General features: G+C 48.4%; 1 protein-coding gene across 6 annotated transcripts in view; it reads right to left on the reverse strand.

Annotated features, from left to right (window-relative positions):
• Positions 1–22527, reverse strand: part of pja2 (praja ring finger ubiquitin ligase 2) — a 91466-nt gene that overhangs the window by 14163 nt on the left and 54776 nt on the right. For all 6 annotated transcript variants that reach the window (XR_011949086.1, XM_072516403.1, XM_072516405.1 and 3 more), the window contains one exon: positions 12390–12498. Coding sequence is in view for 5 of the 6 variants with exons in the window: in XM_072516403.1 (XP_072372504.1) it covers positions 12390–12498 (109 nt within the window). In the remaining variant the exon portion in view is untranslated. The remainder of the gene's footprint in view (positions 1–12389; positions 12499–22527) is intronic.

Genomic DNA, 22527 nt, shown 5'->3' on the forward strand with positions numbered 1-22527 from the left:
GTCGATCTCAGTCGTGAACATACTTAACGACCCAGCCTCTACAGCCCTCTGTGGTAAAGAATTCCACAGATTCACTATTTTCTGAATTCTTCCTCTTCTCTATCTTAAATAGGCAAACCTTTACTCTTTGAGCATACCCTTTGCTACTAGACTCTCCCATAAAGGAAACATCCTAATTTCCAGTGGCAGCTATGAGGGAGCAAGTCGCACACTTGGTGGCTTCCGCTCTGATCGGACTTTTGGACATTTTCCCCTGACATTTTTGCGCTTTTAAGCGCTGGATTGGAAAGTAATAGCACTCAGGCACTGAATCCATGCAGAGGTGTATGGAACTAAGAAGTAGGAAGGATCGCAAACAGCTGAAGAAGTGGTCAAGCAGAGGCAAAGGGGAGGCTGTGAGTGAAACAAATATGGCCGATGTCCAGACCTGGGCACTGCCAGCTCAGCCGACAATGGAGCACCTGTTGCAGGTTATGCAGGAGAACTTCCTAGCACTGAAAAGTGATCATTTGGAACTGCTCCAGAAATCTTTTGACCGAATGGAGAAAAGGCTGAATGCCCAGGCTGAGAAGGTCCAGTAGCTGGAGAAGACGGTGGAGGACATGGAGATTCGAAGGTTGAGAGAGTGCTCCTGGAAAAGCTCGAGGACCTGGAGAACAGGTCTCGCTGGCAGAATTTAAGAATCGTTGGCCTCCCGGAGGGGCCCCGAGGCCGGACGGATACCCGGTGGAGTTTTATAAAAAGTTCTCCGAGATAGTGGGCCGCTGCTGGTCAGGGTGTTCAACGAGGCAAGAGACAGAGGGGTCTTACCCCCGACGATGTCGCAGGCCACTATCTCGCATATACTGAAACGGGATAAAGACCCGGAGGCATGTGGGTCCTCTTGGCCAATCTCTTTGATAAATGTAGACGCTAAGTTACTGGCCAAGATCTTGGCGTCTAAAATGGAGGACTGTGTACCAGACGTGATTGCGGAGGACCAAACCTGGTTCGTAAAGGGCAGGCAACTGGTGGCCAGTCTAAGGAGGCTGCTCAATGTGATTATGATGCCCCCGGATAGCAGGGAGGCAGAGGTAGTGGTTGCAATGAATGCCGAAAAGGCTTTCGACCGGGTTGAGTGGGACTATTTATGGGAGGTGCTGGAACGTTTTGGGTTCGGGGTGGGATTCATTGACTGGGTTAGGCTGCTATATCAGGCCCCAGAGGCTAGTGTGAGGATGAACAGGATGACATCTGACTACTTCAGACTGCACCATGGGACTAGACAGGGATGCCTCCTCTCCCCACTGCTGTTTGCGCTGGCTATAGAGCCACTGGCAATTGCTCTGAGAGCTTCAAGGGACTGGAAAGGACTGGTCCGGGGGGCGGGCGGGGGGAACATAAAGTCTCGTTATACGTGGATGACCTGCTGTTATACGTGTCAGACCCAATGGCGGGGATAGACGGAATTATGGAAACCCTGAGGGAATTTGGAACATGGCAAAGAGCGAGATGTGGGTAGTGCAGGCGAGAGGTCAGGAGAGTAGGCTGAGGGGGCTGCCGTTCAGGCTGGTAGGGGAAAGCTTCAGATATTTAGGGATACAAGTAACGAGAGACTGGAGTAAATTGCATAAGCTAAACTTGTCCCGGTTGGTGGAGCAAGTGAGGGACGAGTTCCGGAGATGGGATGCGCTCCCGCTGTCATGAGCGGGGAGAGTGCAGACGGTGAAGATGTCGATTCTCCCGAGATTCTTGTTCATATTTCAGTGTCTCCCCATTTTCATTCCGCAGTCCTTCTTTAAGAGGCTAGATACAATTATCCTGGGATTTGTTTGGGCGGGAAAGTCCCCATGGATGAGGAAGGCGATGCGCGAGTGGAACCGAGGGGATGGGGGGCTGGCGTTGCCGAACTTTAGCAACTACTACTGGGCAGCTAACATAGCCATGGTAAGGAAATGGATGGTGGGTACGGGGTCGGTTTGGGAGCGGATGGAGGCTGCTTCGTGCAGGGGCACCAGTTTGGCAGCCTTGGTTACGGCACCTCTGCCGCTCCCGCCAGCAAGATACTCCGCCAGACCTATAGTGGTGGCGGCTCCACGGATCTGGGGCCAGTGGAGGAGGCATATGGGGGAAATTAGAGCATCGGTTTGATCCCCAATCTGCAGCAACTACCGATTTGCCCCGGAAAATATGGACAGTGGGTTCCAATTATGGCGGAGGGCGGGGATTGCGAGGATGGGCGATCTGTTCCTGGAAGGGAACCTCCCGAGCATGAGGGTGTTGGAGGAGAAGTTTGGGCTGGCGAGAGGGAATGATTTCAGGTACTTGCAGGTGCCGGATTTCGTACGCAGATTGGTACCATCCTTCCCACTCCTCCCACCAAGGGGGATCCAGGTCAGGGTAGTTTCCAGAGGAGAGGTGGGAGAGGGGCGAGTCTCCGATAGTTATAAAGAACTAATGGGAGCAGAGGAGACACAGACCGAAGAACTGAAGCTTAAGTGGGAGGAGGAGCTCAGGGGGGAGATAGAGGACGGCATCAGGGGGTTAGATAGGGTGGACAGTGAGAGCCTTCTCCCGCGGATGGAAATGGCTAGCACGAGGGGACATAGCTTTAAACTGAGGGGTAATAGATATAGGACAGAGGTCAGAGGTAGGTTCTTTACGCAAAGAGTGGTGAGGCCGTGGAATGCCCTACCTGCAACAGTAGTGAACTCGCCAACATTGAGGGCATTTAAAAGTTTATTGGATAAGCATATGGATGATAATGGCATAGTGTAGGTTAGATGGCTTTTGTTTCGGTGCAACATCGTGGGCCGAAGGGCCTGTACTGCGCTGTATCGTTCTATGTTCTATATATGGGCGGACGCTTTGAGTAGCGTAAACACGACCGCAACATGCGCCAGTCTCAGTCTGATCCAGTTGAAGATCATACATCAGGCCCACATGACGGTGGCCCGGATGAGTAAATTCTTTGGGCTGGAGGACAAATGTGCTAGATGTGCCGGAGGACCAGCGAACCATGTGCACATGTTCTAGGCGTGTCCTAAACTAAGGGGGTACTGGCAGGGATTCGCGGACTTCATAGAACATAGAGTGCAGAAGGAGGCCATTCGGCCCATCGAGTCTGCACCGACCCACTTAAGCCCTCACTTCCACCCTATCCCCGTAACTCAATAACCCCTCCTGACCTTTTTAACACTAAGGGCAATTTAGCATGGCCAATCCACCTAACCTGCACGTCTTTGGACTGGGAGGAAACCGGAGCACCCGGAGGAAACCCACGCAGACACGGGGAGAACATGCAGACTCCGCACAGACAGTGACCCAGCGGTGAATCGAACCTGGGACCCTGGCGCTGTGAAGCCACAGTGCTATCCACTTGTGCTACATGTCCCTGGTATTGAAAACTAGGGTAGCAATGAGTCCGGAGGTGGCAATTTTGAAGGTTTCGGAGGACCTGGGAGTCCAGGAGGAGAAAGAGGCCGACGTCTTGGCCTTTGCATCCCTGGTAGCCCGGCGACGAATATTGTTGGCATGAAGGGACTCAAAGCCCCCGAAGTATGACCTTCAGACATGGCGAGCTGTCTCGGGCTGGAGAAAATTAAGTTCGCCTCGAGAGGATCGCTGTCAAGAGTTCGCCCGGAGGTGGCAGCCATTCGTTGACTTCTTCGCAGAGAATTAATCGTCAGCAGGGAAGGGGGTGGGGTTAGGGTAGCGTAGAGTAGGGGGTTGCTTAGGCAGGTTCTTGCAAGAGGGGAGCCGATGTTTGCATTATATGTCTTATTTGCTTTTTGTACACTACGGTGTAATGTTGCTGTTTTATATGCCAAAAATACCTCAATAAAATTGTTTATTAAAAAAAAAAGGAAACATCCTCTCAGCATCTACCGTCAATCCCCTGAGAATTCCAGCGAATATAATCCTAAACAACTCAATCTCTCCTCATACATCAGACCCACCATCCCAGGAGTCACTAAACCTTCACTGCACTCCCACCGTGACAAGAACATTCTTCCTCAGATAAGGAGACCAAAGCTGCACACAATATTTTAGGTGTCGTCTCACGAGGGCCCTATATAATTGCAATATTACATTTACCTTCTTCACCACCTGCTGCATTTGCATGCAACTGGTGGACAAGGAAACCCAAGTTTCGGAGCACATTCTCCTCTCTCAATCTATAGCCATTCAATAATAATCTGCGTTCCTGTTTTTGCTACAAAATTGGATAACTTCACATTTATCCACATTATACTGCATCTGCCATGCGTTTGTCTATTCATTCAACTGGTATAAATCACACTGAAGCATCTCTGCATCCTCCTCACAGCTCACCTTCACACCCAGCTTTGTGTCATCTGCAAATCTGGAGATATTACATTTTGTTCCCTCACCTACATCATTAATATACATTGTGAATAGGGCGGCACACACTGGCGCAGTGATTAGCACTGCTGCCTCACGGCACAGAGGACCCGGGTTCGGTCCTGGCCCCGGGTCACTGTCCTTGTGGAGTTTGCACATTCTCCTAGTGTCTGCATTGGTCTCACCCCGACAAACCCAAAGATGTGCAGGGTAGGTAGATTGGCCACGCTAAATTGCCCCTTAATTGGAAAAAGGTTTGGGTACTCTAAACGTATTTTAAAAATGCATTGTGAATATCTGGGGTCCTATCACTGATCCCTGCGTAACTCCAATAATCACTGCCTCCCACTTGGAAAATACCCATTCACATTCCTACTCTTTGTTTCCTGTCTGCCAATCAGTTTTCTATCCATCTCAATACACATCTCCCAATTCCATGTATTTAATTTTACGAGCTAATCTCTTATCTGGGACTTTATGGAAACCCTTCTGAAAATCCAAATAAATCACATCTACTGGCTCTACCACCCCCCCCCCCCCCCCCCCCACCCCAACCACCCTCCAAATCAACTCTACTAGTTATATCCTCAAAGAATTCCAGTACATTTGTCAAGCATGATTTCCCTTTCATAAATCCATGCTGACTCTGTCCGATCCCCTGTCACTGTTTTCCAAGTACTCTGCTACTAAATCTTTTATCATGGCCTCTAGAATTTTCCCAATACTGATGTCAGGTTGTCGTTTCTATAATTCCTGGGTTTTTTCGACCTCCCTCTTAAATACATTAGCTACCTTCCAATCTGTAGGAACTATTCCAAAGTCTATAGAATTTTGGAAGATGACCACCAATGCATCCACTATTTCTTGGGCCACTTCCTTAAGCATCTGGAATGTAGATTATCAGGCACTGGGGATTTATCAGTCTTCAATCGCATTAATTTCCCCAACACCATTTCTCTATTAATACGGATTTCCTTCAGTTCCTCCCACTCACTAAACCCTGTGTTCCCTAACATATCTGGTACGTTATTTGTACCATCCTTTGTGAAGACAGAACCAAAGTATGTATTTAGCTGGTCAGCCATTTCTTTGTTTCTCGTTATAAATTCCCCTGTTTCTGACTGTAAGGGACCTACATTTGTCTTCACTATCTTTTTCTCTGCACATAACTAGAAGCTTTTACAGTCAGTTTTTATGTTCCACACAAGCTTACTCTCGTATTCTATTTTCCCCTTCTTTTTTTTAAATTAAATATTTTATTGAAAATTTTTGGTCAACCAACACAGTACATTGTGCATCCTTTACACAATATTATAACACAAATAACAATGACCTATTTTATAAACAAAAAATGAATAAATAATAAATAACAAAAATGAAAACGAGCCCTAATTGGCAACTGCCTTGTCACAAGTAACACTCTCCAAAAATATAATTTAACAGTCCAATATATAATTATCTGTAGCAACGACCTATACATACTATACAGTATATACTAACAACCCTGAGAGTCCTTCTGGTTCCCCCTCCCTCCCTCCCCCCCCCCCTCCCTCCCTCCCTCCCCTCCCTCCCTCCCCCCCCCCCCCCCCCCCCCCCCCCCACCCCCCGATCCTGGGCTGCTGCTGCTGCCTTCTTTTTCCCATTCCGTCTATCTTTCTGCGAGGTATTCGACGAACGGTTGCCACCGCCTGGTGAACCCTTGAGCCGACCCCCTTAGGACGAACTTAATCCGCTCTAGCTTTATAAACCCCGCCATGTCATTTATCCAGGTCTCCGCCCCCGGGGGCTTGGCTTCTTTCCACATTAGCAATATCCTGCGCCGGGCTACTAGGGACGCAAAGGCCAAAACATCGGCCTCTCTCGCCTCCTGCACTCCCGGCTCTTGTGCAACCCCAAATATAGCCAACCCCCAGCTTGGTTCGACCCGGACTCCTACTACTTTTGAAAGCACCTTTGTCACCCCCATCCAAAACTCCTGTAGTGCCGGGCATGACCAAAACATATGGGTATGATTCGCTGGGCTTCTTGAGCACCTCGCACACCTATCCTCCACCCAAAAAAATTTACTGAGCCGTGCTCCAGTCATATGTGCCCTGTGTAATACCTTAAGCTGAATCAGGCTTAGCCTGGCACACGAGGACGACGAGTTTACCCTGCTTAGGGCATCTGCCCACAGCCCCTCCTCGATCTCCTCCCCCAGCTCTTCTTCCCATTTCCCTTTTAGTTCATCTACCATAGTCTCCCCTTCGTCCCTCATTTCCCTATATATGTCTGACACCTTACCATCCCCCACCCATGTCTTTGAGATCACTCTGTCCTGCACCTCTTGTGTCGGGAGCTGCGGGAATTCCCTCACCTGTTGCCTCGCAAAAGCCCTCAGTTGCATATACCTGAATGCATTCCCTTGGGGCAACCCATATTTCTCGGTCAGCGCTCCCAGACTCGCGAACTTCCCATCCACAAACAGATCTTTCAGTTGCGTTATTCCTGCTCTTTGCCACATTCCATATCCCCCATCCATTCCCCCAGGGGCAAACCTATGGTTGTTTCTTATCGGGGACCCCCCCCAAGGCTCCAGTCTTTCCCCTATGCCGTCTCCACTGTCCCCAAATCTTCAGTGTAGCCACCACCACCGGGCTTGTGGTGTAGTTCCTCGGTGAGAACGGCAATGGGGCTGTCACCATAGCCTGTAGGCTAGTCCCCCTACAGGACGCCCTCTCTAATCTCTTCCACACCGCTCCCTCCTCCTCTCCCATCCACTTACTCACCATTGAAATATTAGCGGCCCAATAATACTCACTTAGGCTCGGTAGTGCCAGCCCCCCCCTATCCCTGCTACGCTGTAAGAATCCCTTCCTCACTCTCGGGGTCTTCCCGGCCCACACAAAACCCATGATGCTCTTTTCAATCCTTTTAAAAAAAGCCTTCGTGATCACCACCGGGAGGCACTGAAACACAAAGAGGAATCTCGGGTGGACCACCACCTTAACCGCCTGCACCCTCCCTGCCATTGACAGGGATACCATATCCCATCTCTTGAAATCCTCCTCCATCTGTTCCACCAACCGCGTTAAATTTAACCTATGCAATGTGCCCCAATTCTTAGCTATCTGGATCCCCAGGTAACGAAAGTCCCTTGTTACCTTCCTCAACGGTAGGTCCTCTATTTCTCTACTCTGCTCCCCTGGATGCACCACAAACAACTCACTTTTCCCCATGTTCAATTTATACCCTGAAAAATCCCCAAACTCCCCAAGTATCCGCATTATTTCTGGCATCCCCTCCGCCGGGTCCGCCACGTATAGTAGCAAATCGTCTGCATACAAAGATACCCGGTGCTCTTCTCCTCCCCTAAGTACTCCCCTCCACTTCTTGGAACCCCTCAACGCTATCGCCAGGGGCTCAGTCGCCAGTGCAAACAATAATGGGGACAGAGGGCATCCCTGCCTTGTCCCTCTATGGAGCCGAAAATATGCAGATCCCCGTCCATTCGTGACCACGCTCGCCACTGGGGCCCTATACAACAGCTGCACCCATCTAACATACCCCTCTCCAAAACCAAATCTCCTCAACACCTCCCATAAATAATCCCACTCCACTCTATCAAATGCTTTCTCGGCATCCATCGCCACTACTATCTCCGTTTCTCCCTCTGGTGGGGCCATCATCATTACCCCTAAGAACCTCCGTATATTCGTGTTCAGCTGTCTCCCCTTCACAAACCCAGTTTGGTCCTCGTGGACCACCCCCGGGACACATTCCTCTATTCTCATTGCCATTACCTTGGCCAGGACCTTGGCATCTACATTTAGGAGGGAAATTGGTCTATAGGACCCGCATTGTAGCGGGGCCTTTTCCTTCTTTAAGAGAAGCGATATTGTTGCTTCAGACATAGTCGGGGGCAGTTGTCCCCTTTCCTTTGCCGCATTAAAGGTCCTCGTCAGTACCGGGGCGAGCAAGTCCACATATTTTCTATAGAATTCGACTGGGAATCCATCCGGTCCCGGGGCCTTTCCCGCCTGCATGCTCCTAATTCCTTTCACCACTTCTTCTACCTCGATCTGTGCTCCCAGTCCCACCCTTTCCTGCTCTTCCACCTTGGGAAATTCCAGCCGATCCAAGAAGCCCATCATTCTCTCCCTCCCATCCGGGGGTTGAGCTTCATATAATTTTTTATAAAATGTCTTGAACACTCCATTCACTCTCTCCGCTCCCCACTCCATCTCTCCTTCCTCATCCCTCACTCCCCCTATTTCCCTCGCTGCTCCCCTTTTCCTCAATTGGTGTGCCAGCAACCTGCTCGCCTTCTCCCCATATTCGTACTGTACACCCTGTGCCTTCCTCCATTGTGCCTCTGCAGTGCCTGTAGTCAGCAAGTCAAATTCTACATGTAGCCTTTGCCTTTCCCTGTACAGTCCCTCCTCCGGTGCTTCCGCATATTGTCTGTCCACCCTCAAAAGTTCTTGCAGCAACCGCTCCCGTTCTTTACTCTCCTGCTTCCCTTTATGTGCCCTTATTGATATCAGCTCCCCTCTAACCACCGCCTTCAACGCCTCCCAGACCACTCCCACCTGGACCTCCCCATTATCATTGAGTTCCAAGTACTTTTCAATGCACCCCCTCACCCTTAGACACACCCCCTCATCTGCCATTAGTCCCATGTCCATTCTCCAGGGTGGGCGCCCTCCTGTTTCCTCCCCTATCTCCAAGTCCACCCAGTGTGGAGCGTGATCCGAAATGGCTATAGCCGTATACTCCGTTCCCCTCACCTTCGGGATCAATGCCCTACCCAGCACAAAAAAGTCTATTCGCGAGTAGACTTTATGGACATAGGAGAAAAACGAGAACTCCTTACTCCTAGGTCTGCTAAATCTCCACGGGTCTACACCTCCCATCTGCTCCATAAAATCTTTAAGTACCTTGGCTGCTGCCGGCCTCCTTCCAGTCCTGGACTTCGACCTATCCAGCCCTGGTTCCAACACCGTATTAAAATCTCCCCCCATTATCAGCTTTCCCATCTCTAGGTCCGGAATGCGTCCTAGCATCCGCCTCATAAAATTGGCATCATCCCAGTTCGGGGCATATACGTTTACCAAAACCACCGTCTCCCCCTGTAGTTTGCCACTCACCATCACGTATCTGCCCCCGTTATCCGCCACTATAGTCTTTGCCTCGAACATTACCCGCTTCCCCACTAATATAGCCACCCCCCTGTTTTTCGCATCTAGCCCCGAATGGAACACCTGCCCCACCCATCCTTTGCGTAGCCTAACCTGGTCTATCAGTTTCAGGTGCGTTTCCTGTAACATAACCACATCTGCCTTAAGTTTCTTAAGGTGTGCGAGTACCCGTGCCCTCTTTATCGGCCCGTTCAGCCCTCTCACGTTCCACGTGATCAGCCGAGTTGGGGGGCTTCCTACCCCCCCCCCCTTGTCGATTAGCCATCACCTTTTTCCAGCTCCTCACCCGGTTCCCACGTAGCTGTATCTCCCCCAGGCGGTGCCCCCCCCCGCCCATCCTCTCCCATACCAGCTCCCCCCTCTCCCCAGCAGCAGCAACCCAGTAATTCCCCCCTCCCAACCCCCCCGCTAGATCCCTCGCTAGCGTAATTACTCCCCCCATGTTGCTCCCAGAAGTCAGCAAACTCTGGCTGACCTCGGCTTCCCCCCGTGACCTCGGCTCGCACCGTGCGACGCCCCCTCCTTCCTGCTTCTCTATTCCCGCCATGATTATCATAGCGCGGGAACCAAGCCCGCGCTTCTCCCTTGGCCCCGCCCCCAATGGCCAACGCCCCATCTCCTCCACCTCCCCTCCTCCCCCCATCACCACCTGTGGGAGAGAGAAAAGTTACCACATCGCAGGATTAGTACATAAAACCCCTCTTTGCCCCCCACATTCGCCCCACCACTTTGTTCGAACGTTCTTTTTAATAACCCGCTCATTCCAGTTTTTCTTCCACAATAAAAGTCCACGCTTCATCCGCCGTCTCAAAGTAGTGGTGCCTCCCTCGATATGTGACCCACAGTCTTGCCGGTTGCAGCATTCCAAATTTTATCTTCTTTTTATGAAGCACCGCCTTGGCCCGATTAAAGCTCGCCCTCCTTCTCGCCACCTCCGCACTCCAGTCTTGATAAACGCGGATCACCGCGTTCTCCCATTTACTGCTCCGAGTTTTCTTCGCCCATCTAAGGACCATTTCTCTATCCTTAAAACGGAGGAATCTCACCACTATGGCTCTGGGAATTTCTCCTGCTCTCGGTCCTCGCGCCATCACTCGGTATGCTCCCTCCACCTCCAACGGACCCGCCGGGGCCTCCGCTCCCATTAACGAGTGCAGCATCGTGCTCACATATGCCCCGACGTCCGCTCCCTCCACACCTTCAGGAAGACCAAGAATCCTCAGGTTGTTCCTCCTTGCGTTGTTTTCCAGTGCCTCCAACCTTTCCACACATCGTTTCTGATGTGCCTCCTGCGTCTCCGTCTTCACCACCAGGCCCTGTATATCGTCCTCATTCTCGGCTGCCTTTGCCTTCACGACCCGAAGCTCCCGCTCCTGGGTCTTTTGTTCCTCCTTTAGCCCTTCGATCGCCTGTAGTATCGGGGCCAACAGCTCTTTCTTCATTTCCTTTTTGATCTCTTCCACACAGCATTTCAAGAACTCTTGTTGTTCAGGGCCCCATGTTAAACTGCCACCTTCCGACGCCATCTTGGTTTTTGCTTGCCTTCCTTGCCGCTGTTCTAAAGGATCCACTGCAATCTGGCCACTCTCTCCTCCTTTTTCCATCCGTATCCAGGGGGGATTCCCTTCTGGTTTACCGCACAGTGTTTTTAGCCGTCAAAATTGCCGTTGGGGCTCCTATCAAGAGCCCAAAAGTCCGTTTCACAGGGAGCTGCCGAAACGTGCGACTCAGCTGGTCATCGCCGCACCCGGAAGTCTCTATTTTCCCCTTCTTAATCAATCCTTTATCCTTTGCTGAATTCAAAACTGCTTCCAATTCTCGGGTCTTCTGTTTTTTTCTGGCCAATTTGTATGCCTCTTCCTTGGATCTAATACTGTCTCCAATTTCCCTTGTAAGCCATGGTTTGGACAACTTTCCAGTTTTATTTTTGCACCAGACAGGAATGAACAATTGAAGGCGGCACGGTGGTGCAGTGGTTAGCACTGCTGCCGACGGCACTGAGGACCCAGGTTCGATCCTGGCCCCCTGCCCATGTGGAGTTTGCACATTCTCCCCATGTCTGCGAGGGTCTCACCCCCACAACCCAAAGATGTGCAGTGTAGGTGAATTGGCCACGCTAAACTGCCCCTTAATTGGAAAAAAACTAATTGGGTACTTTAAATTGATTTTTTTTAAAAAGGAATGAACAATTGTTGTAGTGCACCAATGTGTTCTTTGAATGTTTGCCATTCCTATCTATCCTCCATCATCCCTTTAAATAACGTTCCCTAATCCATCATAAAAGTACCATTAGTGCAGTTTTCAACAACAGCCTCCAAATACAGTGGCAAGTAGGCAGTCCAATAGCACCATCCTCTTCAAAGCCAGCGTCGAGGTGCTCATCACATAAACCCAGCTCCGCTGAGCAGAATGTCTTTTATGAGCCGAATACCAGACTCCTAAAGATACTTTTCTACTCGGAACTTGGCCGTGGCAGGAGACTCCCAGGAGGGCAACAGAAGCGCCGAAGAAATACCCTCAAAGCGTCTCTGAAGACCAATCAAAATGTAGCTTTATTTGGGAGGCATCAAACACATGAAGACACTTCCGTTGGGAGCATGCATAGGCAAAGTCAAAGCATTGGAGAGAGTATAAAACCTGTAAACACCTCATCTGTCCCACCCTTCAAGCACTACCTGCCCTGCACGGTAGCATTGTGGATAGCAAAATTGCTTCACAGCTCCAGGGTCCCAGGTTCGATTCCGGCTTGGGTCACTGTCTGTGCGGAGTCTGCATATCCTCCTCGTGTGTGCATTGGTTACATTATTTGAAAATTCCAGTGTAGATAATTACAAATTTCTGGGTTAAATTAATAAAGGTTATCACCTCCATTGCTTGAGCCAATCGTTCTTCCAGAGCCATAAAGGTAAGAAGCTGTGGATCGACAGATGAAATAGCCTGAGCAGTAAGTCCTTCACCAAGTTCATCTAACAATCTGAAAAAAATGAAATAGACAACATAAAGGCATCTTTCAAACAATTTTTTTCAAATCATTAAATGTATTAACTTTTGAGGAACTTTGTGTATTGAACTGTTAGGTGAGAAAAGATTGATAAGTTATTACATTTCTAAAGTAGGAAATATGTCTTCAAGCAAAACAAAGGATCATTTGAAACAAAGGATTTTTTTCCCCTTCAACATTTTGAGTCAATTAAATTGTATGAATGCAGCAGACACCAAAGGAAACTAACTGGTTAATTTTAACTGGAGTTTCAAACTGCAAAGTATGGCTGAGCATAAATATTCATATGTACAGGATTCAGAATTAAATTTGTTAGTTTTTCTATCTTTTACAAGAACGTGGCTTGCTATGACCATATTTAGCATTCGACTTACAACTGGTTTCCAATAAAATTGAACATTCAGCATTTGCCACTTTCAATGCACATTCAAAATCTGGCCATTTGTTTCCAAGAAGCTGTTTACCCTTCAATACTTTTGGACTCAAGAGGCAAGATTTTGCAAGAAGTGAAAAGAAAAAACATACTACATCGAACACCAACTATTCTCAGAGCTCAGTAATACCAGTCACATTATGCAGCAATTTGCACCACAGTCCTCAGGGATTGTGTGGCCAAAACAAAATACTCCATAGAGTTGCCTCCACATCAAAGCCTGAAATTCTTGATTTCCCCTAACCAAAGATGGAAGCATTGTGAGGCTGAGGTGCAAAGATGTTGATCCCATAAAATTACGCAGCAGATGAGGATATTACATATCAGGAAATGACAGTTCACAGTGAGAGGAAGTACAATTATCCACCCTTAAAGAGAGCATTGCATAACAGCACTGCTGTCATTAGAATCAACTCTGGTCTGGCAGCTGGAGATGGAGAAGTGGAAACCGATGGCGCCAATTCTTATCATCTGTTCTTGGAATTATTCGGACAGTACCAGAAGGAAAATGGGTAATTTTATTTGCCTAATGCACATCAGAGTCATCATGTCAGCTGGACCCCAGTTAAAGTTTCAGATATCAATTAGCAGCTGGGAGCTGTTTTTGCAAAAGGTAAAGAAAGCCATACTAGACAGGAATGCCATGATGTAGGACTGAGGTTGCATTCGCCTTTGCAGAAGTTCTGGTACATGAATGACAACGTTAGTATGTAGGTATAGCAAGTGATTTGGAAGGTAAATGAAATGTTGATACTTATTGAAAGAGCAATTTCGGGTTGTGTGCAGTTTTGGGTCTTGGTTATTTAAAATAAAAGGGGAGGCAGTGGCATACTGATATTGTCACTGGACTAGTAACCCAGAGACACATATAATGATCTGGGGACCCAGGTTTGAATCCCACCACAGCAGGTGATGGAATTTAAACTCAATAAAGTATCTGGAATTAGAAGTCTATTGGTGACCATGAAACTATAGTCAATTGTCGTAAAATCCCATCTGGTTCACGAAGGTCCTTTGGGGAAGAAAATCTGCAAACATTACCTGGTCTGGCCTACATGTGAATCCAGACCCACAGCATTGTGGTTGACTCTAAAATGCCCTGTGAAATCTGGTCAGCACAGTGGTGCGGTGGGTTAGCTCTTCTGCCTCACGGCGCCGAAGACCCGGGTTCGATCCCCGCCCCGGGTCACTGTCCGTGTGGAGTTTGCACATTCTCCCAGTGTCTGCATGGGTCTCACTCCCACAACCCAAAGGTGTGCAAGGTAGGTGAATTGGCCATGCTAAATTGCCCCTTAATTAGAAAAAAAAAATTAAAATTAAAAAACCAAAATAAATGCCCTCTGAAATAGCCTAGCAAGCCACTCAGTTGTATTCAACCGGTACGAAAACACAAAACCGGACGGACCACCCGGAGTCAAACCAGGCACCGGAAACGACAATAACAAATCCAGCCGTCAACCCGGCAAAGCCCTCCTTACTAACATCTGGGGCTTGTGCCGAATTTGGGAGAGCTGTCTCACAGACTAGTTTTTTTTTAATAAACATTTTATTGAGGTTTTTATTGGCATTGTAACAGCAGCAATATAAACAATTTACATAAAAATATCAACATAGTGCAAATACCGCTTCCCTCCCCCATAGGTCCCACCATTACTTAACCCCCTACTCTACGTTAACCTACCACCCCCCCCCCCCCCACCCCCCGCTTCTGCTGACGATTAATTCTCTGCGAAGAAGTCGATGAATGGTTGCCACCTCCGGGCGAACCCTAACAATGACTCTCTCATGGTGAACTTAATTTTCTCCAGGCAGAGAAAGCCAGCCATGTCCGATAGCCAGGTCTCTGACTTTGGGGGCCTCGAGTCCCTCCATGCTAGTAATATCTGCCTCCGGGCTTCCAGGGAAGCAAAGGCCAGAACGTCTGCCTCTTTCTCCTCCTGGATTCCCGGATCCAGCGACACCACGAAAATCACCACCTCTGGACTCAATGCCACCCTTGTATTTAATACCTTGGACATGACGCCCGCAAACCCCTGCCAAAATCCCCTAAGCTTTGGACATGTCCAAAACATGTGGACATGGTTCGCCGGTCCTCCCGCACATTTTGCGCACCTGTCCTCCACCCCAAAGAATCTGCTCATCCGGGCCACTGTCATGAGCCCGGTGCACGACCTTGAATTGAATCAGGCTGAGCCTGGCACACGTCGCGGTCGCGTTGACTTTACTCAATGCGTCGGCGCCCAAAGGCCCTCCCCTATCTCTCCCCCCAGCTCCTCCTCCCACTTTCGCTTCAGCTCCTCGGTCTGCGTCTCCTCTGATCCCATAAGCTCCTTATAAATGTCAGAAAAGCTACCTTCTCCTATCCATCCTCTAGAAACCACCCTATCCTGAATCCCCCCCCTGAGCGGCAGGAGTGGGAAGGTTGGTTCCGGTCTACGCAGAAAGTCCCGCACCTGCAGATATCAAAATTTGTTTCCCCCCGCCAATGCAAACTTCTCCTCCAGAGCTCTCATGCTCTGAAAGCTCCCCTCTATAAACATATCCCCCATCTTCTCAATCCCCTCTCTCCGCAAAATTCACAACCCTCCGTCCATCCTCCCCGGGGCAAACCGGTGATTATCGCAGATTGGCGATCAGACTGATGCTCACACTGCTCCCACATGTCTCCTCCATGGCCCCCAGACTCTCAAGACCACCACCACCACGGGGCTGGTGGAGTACCGCGCCGGCAGGAACGGCAGAGGCACAGTTACCAGCGCCCCCAGACTTGTGCCCCTGCAAGAAGCCGCCTCCATACTCACAGACTAGTTAAGCAACAGCCTGACATAGTCATACTCACAGAATCATACCTAATAACCCAGACAGCACTATCATCAATCCTGGGTATGTCCTGTCTCACTGCCAGGACAGAACCAGCAGATGTGGTGGCACAGTGGTATACAGTCGGGAGGGAGTTGTCCTGGGAGTCATCTACGCCGAATCTGGACCCCATGAAGTCTCATGGCTTCAGGTTAAACTTGGGCAAGGAAACCTCCTGTTACACATACATGTTGATATTAATAAAGAGGCGTTGGGCATCTTAAAAGGCATTAAAGTAGATAAGTCCCCAGGGCCTGATGAGATCTACACCAGACTACTGAGGGAGGCAAGGGAGGAAATTTCTGGGGCCTTGACAGTAATCTTTGTATCCTCAATGGCTACAGGTGAAGTTCCAGAGGACTGGAGAGTAGCTAATGTTGTCCCATTGTTTAAGGGCAGGAGGGGTAATCCAGAAAATTATAGGCCGGTGAGCCTTACATCAATGGTAGGGAAATTATTGGAAAATATTCTTAAAGGATTTACTCACATTTGGAAACAAATGAACTTATTACTGTTGGTTTTGTGAAGGGGAGGTTGTGCCTCACTAATTTGATCGAGTGTTTCGAGGAAGTGACAAAGATGATAGAGGAGGGAAAGGCAGTACATGGACTTCAGTTAAGCCTTTGACAAGGTACCTCATGGTAGACCGGTACAAAAGGTGAAGTCACATGGGATCAGGGGAGTGCTGGCAAGTTGTATAAGGAGCAGGCTTTGGCACAGAAGAAGAGGGTAGCAGTAGACGGGTGCTTTCCTGAATGGAAGGCTGTGATTAGCGGCTTTCCACAGTGATCAGTTCTGGGACCTTTGTTGTTTGTAGTGTACATAAATGATTTGAAAGAAAATGTAGCTGATCTGATTAGTAAGTTCACAGACGACATAGAAATTGGTGGAGTTGCGGATAGTGAAGAGCGTTATCAGAGGATACAGCAAGATACAAACTGGTTGGAGTCTTGGGCGGAGAAGTGTGAGGTAATGCACTTTGGAAGGTCAAAAGAATGTAGGAGATCAGGAAGTGGGTGGTGGGGGAGGAGTCGGCATAGAACATAACAGCGCAGGACAGGCCCTTCGGCACTCGATATTGTGCCAACCTGTGAAACCACTCTAAAGCCCATCTACACTATTCCCTTATCGTCCATATGTCTATCCAATGACCATTTGAATGCCCTTAGTGTTGGCTAATCCACTACTGTTGCAGGCAGGGCATTCCACGCCCGTACTACTCTCCGAGTAAAGAACTTACCTCTGACATCTGTCTTATATCGATCTCCCCTCAATTTAAAGCTATGTCCCCCTCGTGCTAGACATCACCATCCGAGGAAAAAGGCTCTCACTGTCCACCCTATCCAATCCTCTGATCATCTTGTATGCCTCAATTAAGTCACCTCTTAACCTTCTTCTAACGAAAACAGCCTCCGGTCCCTCAGCCTTTCCTCATAAGATCATCCCTCCATACCAGGCAACATTCTGGTAAATCTCCTCTGCACCCTTTCCAATGTTTCCACATCCTTCCTATAATGCGGCGACCAGAATTGCACGCAATACTCCAAATGCGGCCGCACCAGAGTTTTGTACAGCTGCAACATGACCTCATGGCTCCGAAACTCAATCCCTCTACCAATAAAAGCTAGCACACCGTACGCCTTCTTAACAACCCTCTCAACCGGAGTGGCAACTTTCAGGGATCTATGTACATGGACACCGAGATCTCTCTGCTCATCCACAATGCCAAGAATTTTACCATTAGCCCAGTACTCAGTCTTCCTGTTATTCCTTCCAAAATGAATCACCTCACACTTTTCTGCATTAAACTCCATTTGCCACCTCTCAGCCCAGCGCTGCAGCTTATCCATGGTCCCTCTGTAACTTGTAACATCCTTCCGCACTGTCCACAACTCCACCGACTTTAGTGTCATCTGCAAATTTACTCACCCATCCTTCTACGCCCTCCTCCAGGTCATTTATAAAAATGACAAACAGCAGTGGCCCCAAAACAGATCCTTGTGGTACACCACTAGTAACTGGACTCCAGTCTGAACACGTCCCATCAACCACCACCCTTTGTCTTCTTCCAGCTAGCCAATTTCTGATCCAAACTGCTAACTCACCCTGAATCCCATGCCTCAGTATTTTCTGCAGTAGCCTACCGTGGGGAACCTTATCAAACGCTTTACTGAAATCCATATACACATCAACTGCTTTACCCTCATCCACCTGTTTGGTCACCTTCTCAAAGAACTCAATAAGGTTTGTGAGGCATGACCTACCCTTCACGAAACCGTGTTGACTATATCGAATCAAATTAATCCTTTCCAGATGCTAATACACCCTATCTCTTATAAACCTTTCCAAGATTTTGCCCACAACAGAAGTAAGGCTCACTGGTCTATAGTTACCGGGGTTGACTCTACTCCCCTTCTTGAACAAGGGGACAACATTTGCTATCCTCTAGTCTTCTGGCACTATTCCTGTAGACAAAGATGACTTAAAGATCAAAGCCAAAGGCTCAGCAATCTCCTCCCTAGCTTCCCAGAGAATTCTAGGATAAATCCCATCCAGCCCAGGGGACTTATCTATTTTCACACTTTCCAGAATTGTTAACACCTCCTCCTTATGAACCTCAAGCCCTTTTGTCTATTAGTCTGAATCTCAGTATTCTTCTCGACAACATTGTCTTTTTCCGTGTGAATACTGACGAAAAATATTCATTCAGCACCTCTCCTATCTCCTCGGACTCCAAGCACAACTTCCCACCACTGTCCTCGACTGGCCCTACTCTTACCCTAGTCATTCTTTTATTCCTGACATATCTATAGAAAGCTTTAGGGTTATCCTTGATCCTACCTGCCAAAGACTTATCATGTCCCCTCCTGGCTCTTCTTAGCTCTCTTTAGGTCCTTCCTAGCTAACTTGTAACTCTCGAGCATCCTAACTGAACCTTCATGTCTCATCTTTAAATAAGCCTCCTTCTTCCTCTTGACAAGTGTTTCGACTGTCTTAATAAACCTCGGTTCCCTTGCTCGACCACTTCCTCCCTGCCTGACAGGTACATACTTATCAAGGACATGCAGTAGCTGTTCCTTGAACAAGCTCCACATTTCCATTGTGCCCATCCCCTGCAGTTTTCCTCTCCATCCAATGCATCCTAAGTCTTGCCTCATCGCATCATAATTGCCTTTCCCCCAGATATAACTCTTGCCCTGCGGTATATACCTATCCCTTTCCATCACTAAAGTAAACGTAATCGAATTGTGGTCACTATCACCAAAGTGCTCACCTACCTCCAAATCTAACACCTGTCCTGGTTCATTACCCAGTACCAAATCCAATATGGCCTCGCCTCTTGTTGGCCTATCTACATACTGTGTAGGAAACCCTCCTGCACACATTGGACAAAAACGGACCCATCTAAAGTACTCAAACTATAGCGTTTCCAGTCAATATTTGGAAAGTTAAAGTCGCCCATAACACCTACCTTGTTGCTTTCGCTCCTATCCAGAATCATCTTTGCAATCCTTTCCTCTACATCTCTGGAACTTTTCGGAGGCCTATAGAAAACCCCTAACAGGGTGACCTCTCCTTTCCTGTTTCTAACCTCAGCCCATACTACCTCAGTAGACGAGTCCTCATCAAACGTCCTTTCTGCCACCATAATACTGTCCTTGACTAACAATGCCACCGCTCCCCCTCTTTCACCACCTTCCCTGAGCTTACCGAAATATCTAAACTGTGATGTGATGACATCTACATGCAACAGTTACATTAGATCGGAGCTATCTTCTAAGCTGAATATTTGTAACACTTCCAGATTAAGACGTAGAGTATCCCAGAAACTATAAAGTACTTTGAGAGTTTCTAGGATGCATATTGTGTCAGACATGCTTTGTATTATATTTATAGAAACAGAATCCCCAAGCAAGAATCATACCCCTAGACCAACGAGCCAATGCTTTGTACTATATTAATTTAATGTACGTTCAGTTGTCTTACCCTGGCTGTCCTGCTAAGAATCTAGAAATTGTTCCTACATTGCTCCCATGGAGTAAAGTGTGACAATAGTGACGACCACCTTCCACTAACTGCACATGAATCTTGGTTGATTTAATCAACTATGAGTCTGCTTCCCTCTCCTCCTCTGTAACATTTAGTGGGTTCAATGTTTGCTTGCTTCATCAGCGTTAAATTTTAGGATGCTTTTTTGTCTAAGCTGTTGCAGGCCTTTTCTTTCCTGCTGCACTATGAAGGTTCAGCAAGTACAAATTATGCATACACCTATAGGAAACTCTACCCAGCTACAAAAGTGCTTGGCTCATTCTGATGTATGGGTTAATACTGATGGTCACAATTCATAGGCCAGCTGATGAGTCTTCTCTATTGAACAAAGAACAGAAGAGCACAGGAACAGGCCATTCAACCCTCCAAGTCTGCCGATCATAATGCCTCTCTAAAGTAAACCAATCTGCACTTCCCGGGTCTGTATTCCTTTATTCCCATCCTATTCATGTATTCGTCAAGATGCCTCTTAACAGCGCTCCGTTATCTGCATCCACCACCTCCCGTGGTAGTGTTCCAGGCACTTACCACCCGGTGTAAAAATATTTGCCTTGCACATCTTCTCAATACTCATCAATACTCCCAAAGGGTATGCCATTTGCTTTTTATTTTTCCCACCTGTATTAGACCTTCCAAAATGCATTACCTAACATTTGTCTGGATTAAACTCCATTTGCCATTTCTCCGCCCAAATCTCCAACTGATCTATATCCTGCTGTATCCTCTGACAATCCTCTTCGCTATCCACAACTCCACCAATCTTTGTGTCGTCCGCAAATTTACTAATCAGAGCAGCTACATTTTCCTCCAAATAATTTATACCTACTACAAACAACAAAGGTCCCGGCACTATTCCCTCGGAACACCACTAGTTACAGCTTTCCAATCAGAAAAGTATGCTCCCACCGCTACCCTCTGTCTCCATGACCGAACCAGTTCTATATCCACCTTGCCAGCTCACCTCTGATCCTGTGTGACTTCACCTTTTGTACCATTCTGCCATGAGGAACATTGTCAAAGGCATTAGTAGAGTCCATATAGACAACATCCACTGCCCTTCAGTCATCAATCATCTCCATCACTTCCTCAAAACACGCGATCAAGTTAGTGAGTCACGACCTCCCCTTCACAAAACCATGCTGCTTATCGCTAATAAGTTGTTTTGTTTCCAAATGTGAGTAAATCCTGTCCCAAAGAATCTTTTCCAATAATTTCCCTACCACTGACATAAGGCTCACTGGCCTATAATTTCCTTGATTATGCCTTCTATCTTTCTTAAACAAAGGAATAACATTGCCTATTTTCCAGTTCCTGGGACCTCACCTGTAGCCAATGAGGATACAAAGGCTTCTGTCAGGGCCCCAGAAATTTTCTCCTTGCCTACCTCAGTATTCTGGGGTAGATCCTATCTGGCTCTGGGGATTTTACACCTTAATGCTTTTTAAGACATCTCCTCCTTTTTGATAGCTACATGATCCAGTATATCTACACACACTTTCCTAGACTCATTATCCACCAAGTCCTTCTCTTTGATGAATACTAATGCACAGTACTCATTTAATACTTTGCCCATTTCCTTTGGCTCCACGCACAGATTCCCTCCTCTGTCCTCGAGTGGGCCAATCCTTTCCTGGCTACCCTTTTGCTCTTTAAATATGTATAAAATGCCTTAGCATTCTCCTTAATTCTGTTTGCCAAGGACTTTTCATGACCCCTTTTAGCCCTCCAAACTCCCTGTTTAAGTTCCTGCCTACTTTCTTTATATTCTTCAAGGGCTTTGTCTGTTCTCAGCCTTCTAGGCTTTACAAATGCTTCCTTTTTCTTTTTGCCTAGGTGCAAAATATTCCTCATTATCCAAGGTTCCCAAAACTTGCCATATTTATCCTTCATCTTCACAGGAACATACCGGTCCTGAATTCTAATCAACTGACGTTTGAAAGACACTCATGTCAGATGTTGATTTACCTACAAACAACTGCCCCAATCTAAATGCTTCAGTTCCTGCCTAATATTGTTGTAATTAGCCTTCCCCCAATTTATAACCTTCACCCGAGGACCACTCTTATCCTTATCCACGAGTACTTTAAAACTTACAGAATTATGGGGCGGGATTCTCCCCTACCCGGCGGGGCGGGGGGTTCCGGCATAATGGAGTGGCAGGAATCACTCTGGCGTCGGGCCGCCCCAACGGTGCGGAAGTCTCCGCACCTTTAGGGGCCAAGCCCTCACCTTGAGGGGCTAGGCCCGCCCCGGAGTGGTTTGCGCTCCACTGGCTGGCAGGAAAGGCCTTTGGCGCCACGCCAGCCGAGGCTGAAAGGTCTTCGCAGGTCGACGCATGCGCGGGAGCGTCAGTGGCTGCTGACGTCATCCCCGCGCATGCGCGGGGAGGGGGTCTCTTCCGCCTCTGCCATAGTGAAGACCATGGCGAAGGCGGAATAAAAAGAGTGCCCCCACAGCACAGGCCCGCCCGCGGATCGGTGGGCCCCTATCGCGGGCCGGGCCACCCGGGGGGCACCCCCCGGGGCCAGATCGCCCCGCGGCCCCCCCCCCCCCCCCAGGACCCCGGAGCCTGCCCGCCGCCTTGTCCCGCCATTCAACAGGTGGTTTAATCCACGCTGGCGAGACAGGCATTCCAGCAGCGGGACTTCGGCCCATCGCGG

This window comes from Scyliorhinus torazame, chromosome 9, assembly GCF_047496885.1.
Source record: "Scyliorhinus torazame isolate Kashiwa2021f chromosome 9, sScyTor2.1, whole genome shotgun sequence".
Taxonomy (NCBI): domain Eukaryota; kingdom Metazoa; phylum Chordata; class Chondrichthyes; order Carcharhiniformes; family Scyliorhinidae; genus Scyliorhinus; species Scyliorhinus torazame.